The sequence below is a fragment of the Callorhinus ursinus genome, unplaced genomic scaffold, assembly GCF_003265705.2.
Source record: "Callorhinus ursinus isolate GAN/ISIS: 27379988/994484 unplaced genomic scaffold, GSC_fseal_2.0 scaffold2, whole genome shotgun sequence".
In the NCBI taxonomy this organism is placed as follows: domain Eukaryota; kingdom Metazoa; phylum Chordata; class Mammalia; order Carnivora; family Otariidae; genus Callorhinus; species Callorhinus ursinus.
The window spans coordinates 86,609,695-86,628,802 of NW_027397064.1; the positions used below are offsets into that span (position 1 = coordinate 86,609,695).

The 19,108-nt window shown below is 34.8% G+C and overlaps 1 protein-coding gene across 1 annotated transcript in view; it reads left to right on the top strand.

Moving 5' to 3' along the window:
- Positions 1–19,108, top strand: part of LRP1B (LDL receptor related protein 1B) — a 1,894,461-nt gene that overhangs the window by 1,599,338 nt on the left and 276,015 nt on the right. Inside the window, exons 48-53 of the mRNA XM_073905704.1 lie at positions 5,914–6,027; positions 6,271–6,420; positions 9,179–9,301; positions 11,086–11,205; positions 15,444–15,572; positions 18,918–19,040. Of these exons, the coding sequence (XP_073761805.1) occupies positions 5,914–6,027; positions 6,271–6,420; positions 9,179–9,301; positions 11,086–11,205; positions 15,444–15,572; positions 18,918–19,040 (759 nt within the window). The remainder of the gene's footprint in view (positions 1–5,913; positions 6,028–6,270; positions 6,421–9,178; positions 9,302–11,085; positions 11,206–15,443; positions 15,573–18,917; positions 19,041–19,108) is intronic.

The window sequence follows — 19,108 nt, forward strand, 5'->3', positions numbered from 1 at the left end:
GCCAGATTGTATATTGGCAAGTGGTTTAAAAAAAAAAAAAAATCAATGAGGCAAGTTAGAGGAAGGAGCCAAAACTTGAAGGTGTTTTTTGATGCCATTTTAAGGAACATGAACTTCACCTTGTAGTCACCAAAAAGTCACTGAAGGTCCAAAAGAGAACCAATACAATCAAATTTACATTTCAAAAACAGGGAGAAAAACTATGCTTGTGCAAATGAAAACTATAATGCTGACATGAGAAAGGTAAAACAGGAGGCTATCAAAGCAGCCAAAGCTAAGAATAAAAAGGAGACAGATACAACAGAATTTTAAAAGGTGGCGTAACAGGTCTTCTTGGGTAATAAACATAGAGAAAACGTGGAAAAGAATAGACAAGTTTTGTGAGTTTCCCCCCCTTTTTACATTGTTATTTATTTTTCATTGATTTTTAAATTTATTTTTGTGGGTCTTTTGTTCATGTGGGATCAAGGATAAGATAATAAAGATGTTTTGCATTCTGAGAGTAGAGCACCTGTAGACATTCAGAAGGAACTGTTCCAGAGACATTTAGATAGATAGAGATCTGGGGCTCAGGTAGTGGATTTAGAACAGAAGTGTTAATTTTGGACTTAATCAGAGAGAAAGCTCATAGGATGTATAGAGTAATAGTCGTAGGGGAGTACATCAGAATTACCTATTGAAATAAAAAATTAAAGACACTAATAATATAAGAAAAGGAGAAGTGGACCACAGGACTAACAGAAAGATTTTCATAAGAAATTATTATTATTATTATTATTAAGAAGGGAGAATCAGTTAGCTTTGTAAGGTGTTAAGGGAAGGCGAAAGGACAGGTAGAGACTAGGCGGTCACTGAACTTGGCAAATAGGAGATAATCTCTTGGTTACCTTCATGAGAGTCAAGTAGCAGAATGGTAAAGAAAAGCCAGATCTCCTTGGGTTGGTGCAGAAAATGGATGGTGAAGGAGTAAATACAGTGAATAAGACTATTTTTAGGAAAGATTGATGGTAAAGGAAATATGTGAGGTACAGATGGTAGGAGAAGGCGATGCAAAGTTGTGGAAGAGGAGAGAATGTACACAGATCATCCTGTAGCTAGAGAAAGGTTCGGAAGTCACTCTGTCATCTTCGACTATAGGATGTTGGCCAAACATTTGAGTAGCTTACCATCTAAAGTTGACACTAGTTTAGGAAGAGCCAAATACTTGTGAAGATTAAATCAGCTGTTATTTCATATTGCCTATAAAAGATTAAAAATGATAAAATATAGTAAGATACTGGGCCTAAGTAGAGGAAAATGGATAAGTATTTGGAAGAAAGAGGAAAGAAACCTAGAAGTAGACCCGCAAAAAGGGCATGTTTTATCAGTTATTTGCAAGCAGGAAAGGAGAATATAATAGACATTAAACTAGGATAAAGATAAAAATATCAAGCTAGAATGTGAAGGAACGCACATGTGCACACACGCACACACACAAACCACCCATTACTTTTTTTTAAAATGTGAATAAAGTAAGACATGAAGAATTTGAATTAGTACAATAAAAAGTCAATATATACAGAGAGAGTTTGATAGGCTATGGAGAGAGATGATGGCGAAATCATCTGTAAATTGAAGTACTATTACACTTTTATTTCTTTAGTTTAGATGTTCATAGTAATTAATATTATCATTATCTTTATTCCACAAGGCAGAGTGAAAATGGATGTTCCAAGGAATCAGTTTTGGTTTCTTCTCCTTTTGAAGGGAAGCAAAACCCTAACTCCTTGTAAATCTTTTATAGCTGCCCTGAGAGTTTTAGACACCAGGCTGTCTGGCGGGGTGGAGGGGGCTAGCCTGAAGAGTTGTTCAGAAAGTTTGTCACGCTGATTTCCACTTCTGGTGTGTGAGACGTTGAGTGAATAGGTTGGGGAGAGTACACGGTATCCCTCCTTCTCTCCCTACTGAGATGGGTCTAATTACTCTCCTTGGGAAGTACATGAACTTGCCCGAGTCATCTGGACACCTTTAGGTGACTGAAAAGCTAAGTAGTTCTAACGGAAAGGAAACTGGTGTTAATGTTTTTTTTTTTTTATAAATTCAAAGCAAAACGTTGAAGATTCCACAAACAATAAGCAAAGGGGAAAGGATAAGCATCCCTGTAGATGAAATCATCATTCCTTCTGCATTCCTTTGCATACCCTTAGAGCCTAAGCAGTAAATTAAATAAAAGATGTAGTTTGAAAGTAAACAGAAGAGATATGACAAAATTTAGTTTTCTTTCTTTCTTTCTTTCTTTTTTTCTTTCTTTCTTTCTTTCTTTCTTTCTTTCTTTCTTTCTTTCTTTCTTTCTTTCTTTCTTTCTTTCTTTCTTTCTTTCTTTCATCGTGTGCTGCAGGCTGGGCAGGGAAGTTGGAAGAGAAAACATTGACTTAAGTTATTTATAAGAAATGTCCTAAAAACCAAAGAAAGACCAATCAATGTTATATCTTTCCTATCTCATTAAATATTTTAACTGACATGAAATAAAGAAAGTGGATGAAATAGGAAAATTAAGAAAGTATGTGAGGGAAAGAATGGTTTTACTTTCTCTCTTAGTGCTGCTTTGATCCACAATCCCTGTCAGATCTTCCTTTGTAGTATCTCATTGCTATTCCTGGGGTGGCTGCAGTATGTTTTCACTCACATTTTGTAGGCTTACTTTTACTTTTGGACTATCTGGAGGGAAAAGTCTAGTATTTCTCACTTGGCTTATCTTTATTCGGACTACATTTTTTTCTTTTCTCTCTTTTTCAGGACTTTTAGCCTGAGGAAAAATTGTCAGAAAGCTTTCATATTCACTTGACAAATTAGAGATTCCAACATATTTCTCCCTCAAAAATCACCCTAAGGGTGAAACACATTTCAATACTTGACTGACAAAACAAAGTGAGGAAGAAATATAGTTGAAGGAACATAGAGGAAGAGGTTTTGGCAAAAGAGGTATTTGCTTAACTATTTAATAAAGTTCCTGAATTCCCATGGATTTCTCCCATCTCCCTCTCCTTCCCTGCCGATAGATACTGGAGTTGTTAATTCCCCCAACCATCTTGCCTCTGCTGCATGTGAAATTCTGCAACCACGTAGTATGTCCAATTCCAGTGCCACTTAACACCGTGCTTAACCCTCTGGTGGTTCTCAAACTCTATACCAAGCCATGGACTCTGTGAAGAGAGGATTTGAAGTAAAGGGACAGTCTTCCTATTTGCACATTGCACATACTATAATAGGCCTGCCTGTCCTCGCCAAGATTCATTAGCCCTATTTTTTATTGGAAAATGGGGAGAAAAACGCATCCTGCAAATATTCTACTCTCTACCCAGTTCTTCTGACTCCCTATCTCACCCTTTCCCCCATGTCTTTCTTTTAAATACTATCTCCTGCACAATATTCCTATCTCCTAATCCTTCTTTTTAACTTCAAAGTTACACTTTCTTTTCTTCTAGTCAGAGTTCTCCTTTCTTCTTCTCAGAATTCCATCTAAAACTGGTTCTACTTGCTCCACATCTCTACTCTTCTCACAAGGTATTCTTTATGTTCACTTTCACCTGAGAGCCCCAATACAGTTTTTAAAACTCAGTTACTGTAATATTGCCAGATCTTCAGCCCTCATAACTATGTGAGATGCTATCCTCATGTTAATGGAGTCATAATCTGCCTCTTCATCCTATCTGCCACCAAATCTCCACTCAGATGGACTCCCTGCCATGTACACAGAAGATTCTCTGTGGAAGTTTGGGGAGAGATGGAGATGATGTGGTGAATTGTAATTGTTCCCACTGGGATTCTTCTGGTATCCTTAAACTCTGTGAGTGTAAGATAGAAACTCAAGGGTATTATGAGGTAAATCTTTGTAGACTGTCTAGGAACATTACCACTATCTAGAATGTTGTTTCATGGAGAAATGAATCCTGTCTTCTAAATAAAGGGATTATAAGGAATCTTTTGGAACACAATCTCTTAATAGGAGATTGCTGACAGATAGCAAAGTAAGAAACAGAATGTAAATGCTTGTCACGATTACTTTCTATGTTATATATTCCATTTACTGTTTCTATTGAAAAAAATATATAAAATGTAATAGAAAGGTATATGGAAGAGACTTTGCATTTTAGAAGAACTCTTCGGAACAGTGTATTTATCTCTACTCATAATAGCATTATCTGTTTCATATGATAAGATGTTATTTTTAATGAAGAAAACACTGAAGCAATTATAATTGCAAATTGTAAATAAAACATTTATTCTAATCATTTAAACACAAATAAGGATACAGTTGCAAGATACAATTAAATATAATAAGAACGGTGCAATATGAAATACAAATGACATGCACACCCTTGAGTAAAATTTGCATATTTTAAGGTAGCATTTTAACCATTTACAATTGATATAATTTCTATTTATAATTAAATAGGCTCTTTAAAATATCAACACTAGTAAAAGTGGCATAATCAAAGAGCCCTTCAGGTTGTATATTTACATAATCAACCTGTGGAAATTTGAATTTTGAATAAAAATCTCACGTAAGTTAATCTAATGTACATAGCACGTCATGCACCTGTTCACAACATATTGCTGGAAACCATTATATGGAAATGAATGTGTGAGCAAAGTGGAGAGGAATATGATTAAGCACAAGCTATTCTGTATAAGGTATATATAATGACAGTAGCATTTTGAAACTGATTTTCATCTAAGCATAGCAGGGAATTGGAAAGTCATACTTTCTAACAATAGAGACAAGTCATACCACATTTAGGTTTCTTGGCATGAGGATTCATCTTTCCTATACCAAATGTTAGTGATATGGCCGTGTAAAGGAGTATAGCATAGCATGGAAGACTTTCTAACATTGCTGAGCGATTTTCTCTGAGTAATAAAGCAAAGGCTCAGCAGTTTCTCCATCTCAGTTTCTGTCTCTGACTGCCTGTCTTTTTATCAAAGCAGGAAATGTTCCACTTCTTTGCAACCAGATTGGGATTTCCCTGTACTTCCTCACCCAGACATTTGCTTAGTGCTATAACCTTGTACTTTGGAAGTTGGAAGGAGAAAGAATTTTCAGCAACATTTGATTTTTTTGTATGTTGGCTTAGTGCTGGACTGATACTGTAATGGGAACCCGGCACAATCCCTTCTCTCATGGAGCTTAAAACTTAGTGGAGGAGCAGATATGTAAACAGGCAATTGCAATGAAGTTAACAGGGGAAGACATAGGAGGCATCTAACCCAAGCTTGGGGGTGCAGGTGGAAGCCATGGGTCAAGTTTGACTTCCCTGAGTTAAAAAAGCAAAACCAAACAAAATTATATGAATCAGTTAAAATATAGATCTTCCTCAACTTACGTGCAGTTATGTGCTGATAAACCCATCCTTAAGTTGAAAATACCATAAATCGAAAATGCATTTACTACACCTAACCTACCAATGTCATAGCTTAGCCTAGCCCATCTTAAATGTGCTCAGAACACTTACATGAGGCTATAGTTGGGCAAAATCATCTAACACAAAGCCCATTTTATCATAAAGTATCGCATGTGTCATGTAATTTAGTGACTACTGAAAGTGAAAAACAGAATGGTGTCTGGGTACGGAAAAGTTGTAAGGGTATTGATTGTTTACCCTCGTGAGCACGGGACTGACTGGGAGCTGTGGCCCCCTGTTGCTGCCCAGCATCAAGTGGGAGTATCTTACTGCATAGCGCTAGCCCAGGAAAAGATCAAAATTCAAAATTTGAAGCATAGATTCCACTGAAAGCATATGGCTTTCACACTACCACAAAGCTGAAAAATGGTGTCGAACCATGGTAAGTTGGGGACTGTCGGTACTGAAAATGTTAGAGCAAGGAATCGCTTTTGTCTCATCTATCCATTTATTTATTGACCTGTTTTTCCAGTTTCAACCTGTGCCGCTGTTGAGTTTCGTTGTGCGGATGGGACATGCATTCCAAGATCAGCACGATGCAACCAGAACATAGATTGTGTAGATGCTTCAGATGAAAAGAACTGCAGTAAGATAATCCACTACCTTTTGTTTGTTCATCCCTGGGTACCTTTGGCATTCCATCTAACATGGCCCAGTGTTTCACTGAACCTTGTCCAGAATTGATATGTAATTAACCCCTGTTGTGTAGGATAATTGCATTCTTATTTCTTCAAACGAGGTTAACTTTTCTTGTTTCTGTGACCTGCCTAGAAGGCTTGTAATCTTTGCAGATGAGGTGTTTCTCATTTTTCTGTTTACCTCTTTGTAGATAATACAGATTGTACACATTTCTATAAACTTGGAGTGAAAACCACAGGGTTTATAAGATGTAATTCGACCTCACTGTGTGTCCTGCCAAGCTGGATATGTGACGGGTCTAATGACTGTGGGGACTACTCAGATGAATTAAAATGCTCAGGTAATTCTAGAAAGAAAAAAGTCTTTGCTTTGAGATTTAGAGGCTCATTGTATAAAATAAATTTATTAGGTTTTAGTCTTGATATCCAGTGATGAGGATTAAAATTTAAATAATGTAGACTGATTTACAAGTAATGATCCTGTTCCAAACATGCTCCTTGATCTTTTTTTTTAAGATTTTATTTATTTATTTGAGAGAGAGAATGGGAGAGAGAGAGAGAGAGAGCACATGAGAGGGGGGAGGGGCAGAGGGAGAAGCAGACTCCCTGCTGAGCAGGGAGCCTGATGCGGGACTCGATCCTGGGACTCCAGGATCATGACCTGAGCCGAAGGCAGTCGCTTAACCAACTGAGCCACCCAGGCGCCCGCCCCTTGATCTTTTTTAATGAGTTATGAAATGATACTCAAGAAATCTGTTCTGTATTTGGATCAATTTCCTTTTAATGTTCAGTTCATGATTAATCCTCTTAGAGTTGGTGATTAAGTCTTAAAATCCATGATCTCTAAAGTTGCCACGGAAGTATCACACACTGAGAAAAAAACTATCCACAGACTAAAGGGAGAGAGACAATGCTTCTCACCACCAACTTTACTCAATGCCATACAGCTTGCATGGTCATGTTAGGCTGTTTGATCAGGTTTACACAATCTTTTGACATAGTAGTATGGATAATAACAATTATCACTGGGTCAAGGTCGGAAAGGTTTATTTATATACAGAAGCTCTGAAAGTGTCATTTGTATTCTTAGCAGAATGCGTTCCATCTTTATATACAGAAGCTCTGAAAGTGTCATTTTGTATTCTTAGCAGAATGCGTTCCATTAAAAAGTCTTGATCCTGTCCCTATCTATTTCAGAGAACAAATTTTTTTAAAAAATACAGGGAGTAAAGGTGTTAAATTACTATAACTGGAAGTAGATATGATTTATAGGAAACTATTAAATGTGTCCTCATACTGTATTTCTCTCTCCTTATCCTGCCGCTACACTCATTTTTCCATGCTTAGTTGACAAATAATCATTTTTAAAAATATTTTAAGAAATTATATCCATAGGTGTTCTATACAGCACACACACACAATCCACTGTGAAGAACTTATATTCTTAATAATTCATAATCTATCACTTAATTGGGCAATAGCAGATTCCTTTGTTTTCTTGCTTAACGATGTGTAACATTCTATGATATAATTTTTGTTCTTTCTGGGTTTGAAAAGCTAGCTGCAACCTAGGAGGAACTGGAGAACCTTTCTGGTTCTGTGGAGGACTTTTACATGCACTGGTGACTGTGGCTCGTGGCTCACCACAACTCTTCCACATCTTACTTTTAATCACATAAAGCATTTTAAAAGAAATATAGTAACATTGATTTAGACTCATGGAACCTGGGTGTCTAGATTCTTAATCAATTGTTCTTTATTCAACAGTTATGTATCTCATTGTAGCTGTAGTTAATTTTTAAAATTAATATGAAGGCAACATATAATAGATACCCATTAAACATATATATATAAACATATTACATATATATGTAAAACTTTGTGATCTTTACATATTTCTAATATTAATAAATTATTTTAAAAGTTAACTTTTAATATTAATATAAAATTGTGTTTATAATGGGGAAGAAAGAAAGGGGAGCTCGTGCAGACTGATGAGACAGGTAGACAGTCGGACAGGAAGCCAGTAAGAGGTCAGTCTAAATACCTTAGGTTGTATCTAGGCTAGTCCTAAGAAAAAGTAAGACATAAATCACACTCAGGACTTTTTGGTTTAGTGGTGAATTCTGTCAAAAATTTTATTTTCATCTTCAATCTATGAAGTTAACATTTGAAAAAATAAAATGGAATTGTTATCTTAATACAGTTACAGTGGATTATTGTAGTATGATTATTATCATGTGAATGGATTATTACAGTGTGACATATACTCTAAGATTTGGTTCCAAATTGGCTATGGGCCAGTCTAAAACTGTAAACTTGAAGGTGCAGGGAGGCCAATGACATTCAGTAGAGAAAAATCTAATATTTTATATGTAGTTTGGGAAGTTATAATTATAACAACACTCCCCAACCTAAAAATATATATAATTTACAAATAATTTTACATACAAATACTTATTATTCTCATGATATTTCTGTAAGGTGTAACGATTTTAGAGATTCTGTTGTAAGTTGTCTTTCTTTATAAAGTAGAGAGTGCTTTTATAAACCTTGTCAAAGTGTACTCGGAATATAGGACAGTAGGAACACCATGCCCACTTTCTCAGTAAAAATGCACTAATGTTTTTATAATGTTATTTATATTTATGAATATGGAATTGCAGATATTTTCCACCAAAAATGTTTCTTTGGCCTTAGGCTCATTCACTTTATAATTATCTCAGTTATTTTATTTTATTTCTGTTAATGGGACTCCACATTATTTGGATTTAACAAGATTTTCCTTTAATATCTTCTTTGAGATGCAGGATCCAGTCCTGCATTGGATTTGATTATCATGTCTTCCTAGTCTCCTCTGTTCTGTGTCACTTTTTTTGTTGTTGTTGTTCTTTGTTTGGGGCTTTTTTTTTTAGCTTTTTCTTGGTTTTCATGACCTTGACATTCTTGAAGAGACCATCTCAGCTCTTCTTTACTTAAGTTTTCTTGTTATTTATCTCTTCCAGTTCAAGTAGTACTACTGTTTTACTATCTACCTATATTGTGGAAGTCTAAGATTAATTTAAATTATTTGACATTACATTCTATATTTTATCACAGTTCAAAACAAACACAAATGTGAAGAAAATTATTTTGGTTGTCCTAGTGGAAGATGCATTTTGAATACCTGGATATGTGATGGTCAGAAGGATTGTGAGGATGGACTTGATGAATTCCACTGTGGTGAGACATTGTATTTTGTTTTATGTGCCATATTATTGTTTATATGCCGATGTTCTCTTACATAGGGATTTTATACAAAATATTGCTAATTGATTTTAAACAATTTTTATGTTTATCAAATAACACAAAATGGTAAAAATTAAAATAGAACAGAAGAACTTGTAATGAAGAGTAACAATCTCCTGCCCCAGCCTTTTCTTTTAACTTTTTCTGCTTTTGTTAGTGGTTATCTTCATCAATCTAAATGATATACCTTTATTTTCTGACTTATTAAGTCCTAATATATTTACTTTCTGCAATGAAGAATAAGTATTTAGCTCACACTACTCATTATATTCTCCCTATCTGTTATTGACTATTATTATTCTAAATGTTTCTATTAATTACACGTATAGCTTTAAATAGTACTTAAACTTGTATTTCCTCAAACTCTCATCTTTCACCACCTACCTCCTAATTTCTGTGGGTACATTTCATCTTACTTGGCAAAGCAAGACAGCATTTTTAAAATTTATTTTATAGAATTTATGGATTTTATAATTTCTAGGCCAAAGAAATTTCCTACAGGAAAACAAAGCATATATTCACTATTTTCATTTAACACAAATAACATACACTATGGTGGATAGACAAAGTAGAAGAAAAGATTAAAAATGGATCTTCTATGAAATGTCAAACTCCTCTAAAAGTAAATGTCATCATGAAATATGAAGGTGCATTTTGTTTGATTAAGATGCTATATATCTTTACAGTAGAGCCAGATTGTGAACAGGATTAACAGAGAACTTTACAAATAGTTTATGCAGATTTAGAGTTTCTGTACAGGAAACCATTATATGGTTGTATTTTCTTTAGTTTCGTATTTCCAGTCTGCAGTTTTTCTAAATTTCTCTCTTTTTCACAGGTCATCTGAGTGAATATTTTAAATAAAGATGCAAAATTTTAAAATAGTTTACAGGATCAAAACCAAAGTGTTTATTTTTTTATAATTTATGTTTGGAACACTTGAATTTGGAAGGATTTCATTTTGGATGTTGCCTTTTGGATGCTGAGTGGAGGGATAGGCTGAAGGGGGAGGAGCACAAACCTAACTTTGGAATTAAATAGAATATACTATGATAAGTGCATAATTTGGTAATAAAATTCAAGCCACCATGCCAATGAATTTAGATGTTATTAGTCAGACTTAAGTGTCCTCAAGAGAAGTAAAACATCTAAGTGTTTAGTATGTATGGGTATGAAACTGGGGGCTTGTTCATCAAGGTAAAACCTCCTTAGTCACCTCATCATTAAAAACAAATATATATGCTGGTGAATATATCATATTACAATCTTGCCTAGGATGCTTTTTTTTCTCTAGTTGTTCAAAAATCAATTGAAATTTAGAAGGAATGACTAGACCACACTTCAAATATTTGTTTTGTATCCATGCACAAGATGTTGTGGGTTTTTTTGTTTTGTTTTGTTTTGTTTTTAAATGACACCCTGGAATATACTTTGGGGAGAGTGACTAGCATAATGAGTAGCTCAAAGTCAAGCCCTGTGAGAATTCTGTGGGAGGAAAAATGTTGCATCACCTGGACACTCAGAGGGAATATGCAGGCTGTTGTCAAAATTTTATAGAGCTGTCATAGAGAAGAGGAATTTGACTCGTTTTATTATAGGACAATTTATTTTAGCAAAGTCTAAGGAAGGACTTTCTCACTGTCAGACCTGCCCTAAGATGGTCTCAGATATTTTTTTTTCTTTTGCACATGAAGCAAACATTTTTGTTTGTCTTCTAGATTCTTCTTGTTCTTGGAACCAATTTGCTTGTTCTGCACAAAAATGTATATCTAAACATTGGATCTGTGATGGAGAGGATGATTGCGGGGATGGATTTGATGAAAGTGATAGCATTTGTGGTGAGTTGTTTCTCCTGTGTTCTCATTCAATTTTTAGGCATATGATATATACCCACTATCATTTTAGGGCACACATAAAAACTGTGAAATTTGACATTAAATTTATATATACACTTCTGTGTAGCTGGTTTCATATTTTAATGACAACCTATTATTCTACTATTTTTATGTACACAGTCATTCAGTTTTTAGGATTTTTCCTGAATATCCACACAATGAATGTATTTGTAAATTTTATTTTTTTTAGTCTTCAATTACTTCTTTGGACTAGAGCTCAGTGACCGGGGTTACTTGCATCAAAAGATCAAACATTTTTCATGGCCTTTGATAGGCTTTGCTATTTTGCCCTTCAAAATACACTGATGTTATTTGTGTGTGTATATGTGTATTATAGGGGTTATTGTTATTGAATTATTTTAAAGGGGAAGTAAAAAAGGAGGGCTATTGTATATAATTTTAAAATGTACTTCAAAAAACAACTTTATAGGATTAGAGGTTGAGTGTCCTACTATATATCAGCAACAAAGCCAGTGTAATTGCTTTTAAATAATCACAAACATTTAACAAATAAATGGAATTATTGACTTACTTTTATAAGGGGTAAAAGAAGGAATTGATCTAATCTGTATAAATTTATTACAAATAGCCAGGCATTCTACTCATGTATTTTTATGCCTCTTTGTCTATCTATCTTTCTGATTTGTTTCTATATGGGTGTTTGTATTTATAGGCATAAAATATTTACTCATTATATCAGTACTATTTCATAGCTGGTTACTGTCCTATTTTAGAGAGAAAAGGACCCGAGTCATAGAATAAGGTGCATGTACAGAGTTAAGTGTACGTAACACCACTTTTAAATTTCGGTAATGGTGGCCTGCTTTTTAGGTCAGTACCATGGAGGCAGATAGATAGGATTTTATACTACTCAAACTAAACTGAAGTTTTCTGTAAATAATATAAAACTGGAGTTGTCCTCTGAAAGCAGGCAATTTATTTTCTTGTATTTAAGCCACCCCAAGTCTACTTTTTATTTACACAGCTGAAACAACTTAGTTTTATAACAAATAAATATAGAAAGATCACTATCAAAAAGCCCTGAAAGGAAAAAGAAATCAGTAATCAATTAGATGCCTGGCTAGTCACTTTTAACTACTTTGTTTCTCGTTGCTATTAAATCTTTCTTTAATTTTAACAAAAGAATTACCTACTCACGATGGGTTGGGCATGTTGCCAGTCTTTAAAATCATCTTGCTCTTTGTCCCTCTGTTTAACCCTACACTAAATGGCTCAATTGATACCTCTGTCCTTCCTGAGTGGACACAATACAGTAGAAGGTATAAAGACTCTGAAACTAGAGTTGAATTCTCCCACATCTGTATTTTCCTTACCTATTAGAAGGCTACAAAAAGATCTCCCTTATGTAACTCTTGTGATCATCTAACATGACCAATGTATACAATATAAATGAATTTATTTCCATTCCCTTTTGTTCCATTTCTCCTGCTCTCTCCCTTATTTTTCAGAGTTATTGCCACATCTACATCTACCAGTGCCCTGATAGTTTGTTTAAAAGAATTAAAGTGGTAATGGACATGTTTACCTGTTATCAACACACCCAGTCTCTATTTAATTTAAATACAGGCTGCATTTTATATGCTAACTACCAAGCTGGTGCCACATAAAAAAGACTGCCTTAGACCAAATATTATTCAATAAACTGAACCTAATATACCAGGATTGGGAAGGGACTTTATAAATAATTTATCTCAGTGGTTATCATCTTTAGCACACAAAAGAGCCTTCTTAGAAGTTTGCTAAAAATGAAGATTCTTAATCTTCACCTTCAAATATTCTAATGTGTGCTGTAAGTACAAGCTTTCTTTATAAGCACGATAGTAGTTTTGACTCGGGATCTGAGGATCCCATTTTGAAAATTGTAGTCTAGTACACCTTCATCATTTGACAGATGAAAAAAGAGAAACTCATAGAAGTTAATAAATTGCCTGAGGAAACTCAGTGAATCAGTGATGACAGATCTAAGACCTGAATTCAGATTTCTTGAATCCTTCCTAATGGGGTAGTGACTCTTTCAGCTTGTCTTCTTCCTTTCTTGGATTCATTTCCCTAAGGAAGGTAATGTGTCTCCAGATGGCTGGAGTAAACATGGAACGAAGCCATGCGTTTTTCCTTTGGCCCATTTTCTTTCCGATTGACTATGATGTTTTGGCATGCTCTTAATACAGAAGCTGTTGAATATTATCAAGGGAGCCAGAAAATTAGCTGCAAAGAGCTTTATGCCATCTTATACCTTAAGGTATCTTAGTAATTATCTAGTCATACCCCTCATTTTACAAATAGTGAAACTCAGACACTTAAGTCTTCTCCAAGGTCATACAGAATTAAATTTCTCAACAGCCAAATTGATGTTTTATCTGTTATGCCTACCTTGAGAATAAATTGGGATGATAATAAGAAAGTAGACAAGGAGTTTTACATGTATCAAAACGTCCTTACTAAAGAGAATGCACTTTTTAAAAATCTCAAGCTAAATAACAAAAATATTATGGAAATTAAAGCACTAATTGAGAGTATAATAATGAAAGTGAGACTTTATATTCTTATGGCAAGCTTAAAAAGATAGATCATGATGAGGAATAGTATAAAAATAAGTCCTGTAGGAAGATGATTTTATTATAGAAGGTATTAAAGACATAATAGCAGGTAAAATCGTTTTTAAATGAAAGCAACATTTATTTAATAGATTTTTTATTATTTCTTCCAGTAATAGATATCCTATTAAACCCCATTCTATTAACACTGATCCTCAATCAGATGAGCAAATCTGAATTATCTGGAGGACTTTTCTATATTCACTTGCCATCCTATCCTCCAAGCTAAAGTATATATCAAGGACAATCATGTTTATGATGGAAAAAATCCTCAAAGGGTTTTATTTTGGCACCCTGCTACCCCCCCATATCGAAAGCATTACATTGAAAAGCATTATCTGCTCATAACAACTCTACAGCTGAAAAGAAAGATGATAATGGTTCTATAATTAAAGCATTTTGGTCACTGCTTTAAATGTTTGAAACCAAATATCTCTCATCATTCTATTCAGTCATATTTTCTTCCTGCAGATATTAGCATTTTTTTAAATAATTCTAACAATATGTCTTTTAGCATCTCTCCTATAGGCAGTTTTTGCTCACAGGAAAATGAAGTTAAAGAAAAGTTAGAACATGATCTGAGGGTCATGTAACTGTTTCACTCAACAAGTATTTTATATAAATAAATAAAACATTTAATATGTGTGTGTGTGTGTATATGTATATATGTATATATGTACATATAACTGTATTGGGTACTAGGTAAACATCATGAGAAATAATTGTGTTCTATTTCATATGATTGCCCTATACCCATAGAAGGAGAAACAAAGAAACCACCTATGACCCTTTGAATTTATAATCAAAGCCAGCAAGCATTTTTTTTTCTGTATACATTTGAAAAACGTCATGCATCTAAAGGGACATTGAATTGACAGAGCAGAGAAAAAGTAAATTTTATTCATTAAGTGTGTACAAACAAAAGGGACATGGGTACATTTATTCTTTTCAACAACACAAGGTGGGGAGTAACAGTCATGACATTAGCGGTTCAGAGAAGGTGCTTAGCAATCAGAAGGGTTTTGGACTCCCAGTTCAACATGTGGCATCCTGTGCAACTTGTGATGTTCTGAAGCTTTTTAACTTCTCTGAGCGTCAGTTTCCTTTCAGTGAAATGAGACCAATAATAGTTCTACTGGTTGGAATTCTTGCAAGAATTAAATGAGTTAATATATTAAGTGCCTAGCATATATTAAGCAATAAAAATGCCATTATTATTATTATTATTTTTATAGGTTCAGTCTTTTAGAAATTTTATCATAGTTTATTCACAATTCTATGGCATTTCTATGCTTTGCTACATTTTATAAGGAGAAAAGATGTTTATTATTTTCTGCCATGTAGCCTTAAGAAATATAATACGTGCACTTAGGAAGGAATGGGATCTGAGAGGAAAATGTGTAAACATCTATAGGAAAGATACTATGTGATGATTCCAAATAGCAACAATCTCTTCCTTGTCAGCAACATTCTTCTGTTTCCTTCCTTTCTAAGGGGAATAGAAATGTTAGCTCTTTCCCAGCAGACATGCAGTGATCTTAATGGCATTCTCTCCTTGGGTTTCAGGTGCTGCCACCTGTGCGGTGGACATGTTCAGCTGCCAGGGCTCCCATGCCTGTGTGCCGCGACACTGGCTCTGTGATGGCGAAAGGGACTGTCCAAATGGAAGTGATGAGCTCTCCACAGCAGGCTGTGGTAGGACACATAGGGCTCTGTGTGAAGGAAAGCTGAGTCAGCTGCCTCAGACTCTTGCTTTTGCAGTACTTACCATATTGCATTTTCTCTCGCCTTCCCAATCCCTGGACTCATAGGTAGTACCAGAATTAATCAGGTGGGATGTTGTGATCATAGTAGTTCAACAACCCCTCTAACCACTGCTGTTCAGAGATTTTCAAACATGCACAGTGAGACCACCCATTTTAAAACTGTGCTGATGAACACAGATTCATCCTTTCACTTCTGAAATTATGTAGCTACCTGATCTGTGTCTGACTGTGGTAGATTTATTTTCTTTTTAGAACCCCACCCCCACCCCCACAAAGGCTTTTAGATTGCCTATTACAGACACTCTTATAAATGGCTGATGTGATCCCAAATAACCACTGATCAGAAGGTCAGTAAACACCTATTAGTCCTACGGAGAGGGTGTTAACCCTTAGGTCAGATAAAAATAGTATGGATATAGCTGAATGAAGCTGGGGTATCGGGAACACCTTTGGAGGTCAGATGATTTATTAAGTTTCTGACTCTTGGTCACCTCAGGAAATTTTCACAGAATTGCTCAATAGTAAAAGTTTAGATAAATTCCTTTGCATGATCAAGAGAATGAAGGGACTGAATATTTGAATGCAGGTCCCAAGGTCATTTAGGGGATCTGTTGAGCTGAGCAATTTATCAGAAACAGTGCTATGAATTCTCATTAAAGTGAATTCTGCCAATCATCTCTCCAATGACCTGTCTTCAGGTCTTTAAAACTATATTTAAAGCCATAATGTAGGTGTGTGTGGTGTATGTGGGTATGTGTATATGGGGGTGAGGGGAATAGTTAACGTGGAGAAGGAAAAAGAAAACTTTAAGGCAGGCCTATGTGCACAGAACTCATGCTATTGTAGAATAATTCACTTTGATCTTGAAACTGATATGTGTGTCTGTAAAGGTCAATGGGGCCACTGAGGGCTACATAATAAAGGATTATGCATCAATTCAGGGATCCAGATGGTCCCAGTATACTGTTGCTATTGTAGCAAGTTAACATCCTGGGAGACATATTAGCATTATTGGACCACATGGGTGCTATTAAGTAAATTATGCTAAAATACAACAACCGTACTCAAGTGACCTGAAAGTGTTAATGCCAAATAAGCCACTGTTGCTTATGTTTTAAAAAATAATTCATCTACTGGAATTGGCATAATTCACTTGAGTTATATAAGCTGTCATACAGTTCAAAGTTAGAGGAGTTATTAGTAACAGCATTTTACTTTGATGATAACGGGCAGTATTTAAAGCTGCTCCTACGTGGCTTCCACACCACTTTTGAAAATAAATTTGTTGAAAATAAATTACACTTGATTAAATCCAAGGAATTCTTTCTGTTTTACTGACTCATGTCTCTATTTTTGTCATTACTGACTTGAAAGCAGAGATTTCCTTTTTGGAATATGGAGAAGTCTGGGGCTAGGGAGCTGATAGACTTGTAAAAGAATCATTATGCCTTAAGTGTCAGAGTGAAATATTGAAAAGATACTGATCATCACAAAGAAATAATATATAAAAAAGAGTAGAGGTATCATGGAAGGATTTCAAGAAAAAGTAGTAACATTATCTGAGTCATAAAGCACAAAGAGAAGAAATAAAAAAAAATGTGTTCTAGGTAGAGGGAAGTCCATATTAAGACATGGGAGGAGGAGGTTAGAAGGCATGTAAATTTTTTCAAGTGCCCATTCTATGCCAATTATTTTGGGAGGTGTTTTTATTTACATTATTGAATTCCCCCAGTATCTCAGTGAAATGTTTTTGAGGATCTGCCAAAAATAATTGTTTCACAGATAGGAATTTAAATAGCACCTAGGAATTTATTGAGTACCCAAAATGAGCTGATCTGCTTCATATACCTTACCTAGTTCTTGGAAGAAGTTTATCAGATAGATTTTATTATCCCACTAAACGGATAAAGAAACAGATGCAGCAAGAAGGTAAATACCTTCCTCAGGATACAAATCATAAGTAGTAGAGTGACTTTTGCAAAACTTTCCTCTTTCTGGTATACTATAATGGCATATATCAGATTCTTTTTTACTTTACTTAGAAATGAGATATAATTGGGGTAACTGGGTGGCTCAGTCGTTAAGTGTCTGCCTTTGGCTCAGGTCGTGATCCCATGGGATCGAGCCCCACGTTGTGCTCCCTGCTCAGTGGGAAGCCTGCTTCTCCCTCTCCCACTCTCCCTGCTTGTGTTCCCTCTCTCACTATGTCTCTCTGTCAAATAAATAAATAAAATCTTTAAAAAATTAATAAAATAAAAATGAGATATAATTGACATATAACATTGTATTAGATTTAGGTGTATGATATAATGACTTGGTATATGTAATATTGCACAGTGATTACCACAATAAGTTTAGTTAACATATATCATATAGCAGATTATTTTTTCATTCGAAATATTCCAAATCTTGAGTCCTAACATAGCATTTATCCTTTAAATATGACAAGGTAATTGAAAATTTTTAAGTGATCTCAAACTGCTATGATTCTATGCATATTGTTCTATTATTCACTCTGCACAAGTTACCAGCTTTTGAACTTTTGCTGAAGGTTATTGTACTTTTTGGTCAACCATTTTCCCCCTTGGTTAGGATCCTTGCTACAGCACTACTGTAATGGATCAGGATACCGAAAGAATCAATATTCCATTTTGTGGGTAGATATTCCTAATTTGATGTGGTACTTAATGCTTGGGCTTATCATACCACAGGTCTTAATTTAACCCAAAAGTTTTATTTTCATCGTAGAGATAATAACTTTCTTAGCTCTTTTGATATTTTCTTTTCACTTCCATCAGGAGCATTACTAGCACTTGGTAGTCTTTTCAGTTCCATTTTTCACAAGAAGCAAGGTTTTTTATCACTTTACTAGTGTTACTACAGGCATGAAGACAGAAGAAAACCCAGCCACATTATTATAGTTGAGTGATTTATTTTTTAATCACGTATAAACCTTTGAATTCATCCTTCAACAAACTTACAAATTGCTAAGTGGCCTGAAATTTTCAGGGTCACTCTGGAATTGTTGAATGTATTACTACTGAAAGTTTGAATTACATTCATGTATTTGATATATAAATATATGGATGTTAATATATATTATGAATTTATATGTATGTTCATATATATTATGAATGGAATATTGCACAAACTTACCTTTTTCTAAATAACTATTAATTATTGAGAATAAGAGCATACATCCCCTAAGCTCTTCAGGTGGGGGAAGATAAAATAGGTACTCATCTAACTTTATTCTTTGTGATCTCTTTCTTAGCCCCCAATAATACATGTGATGAAAATGCTTTCATGTGTCATAATGAAGTGTGCATCCCCAAGCAATTTGTTTGTGATCATGATGATGACTGTGGGGATGGCTCTGATGAGTCACCGCAGTGTGGTACGTATATCCAGACTTTTCATGCAAGAGGTTCTCAGGCTGACAAATGGTCTTTTAAGATGACTCAA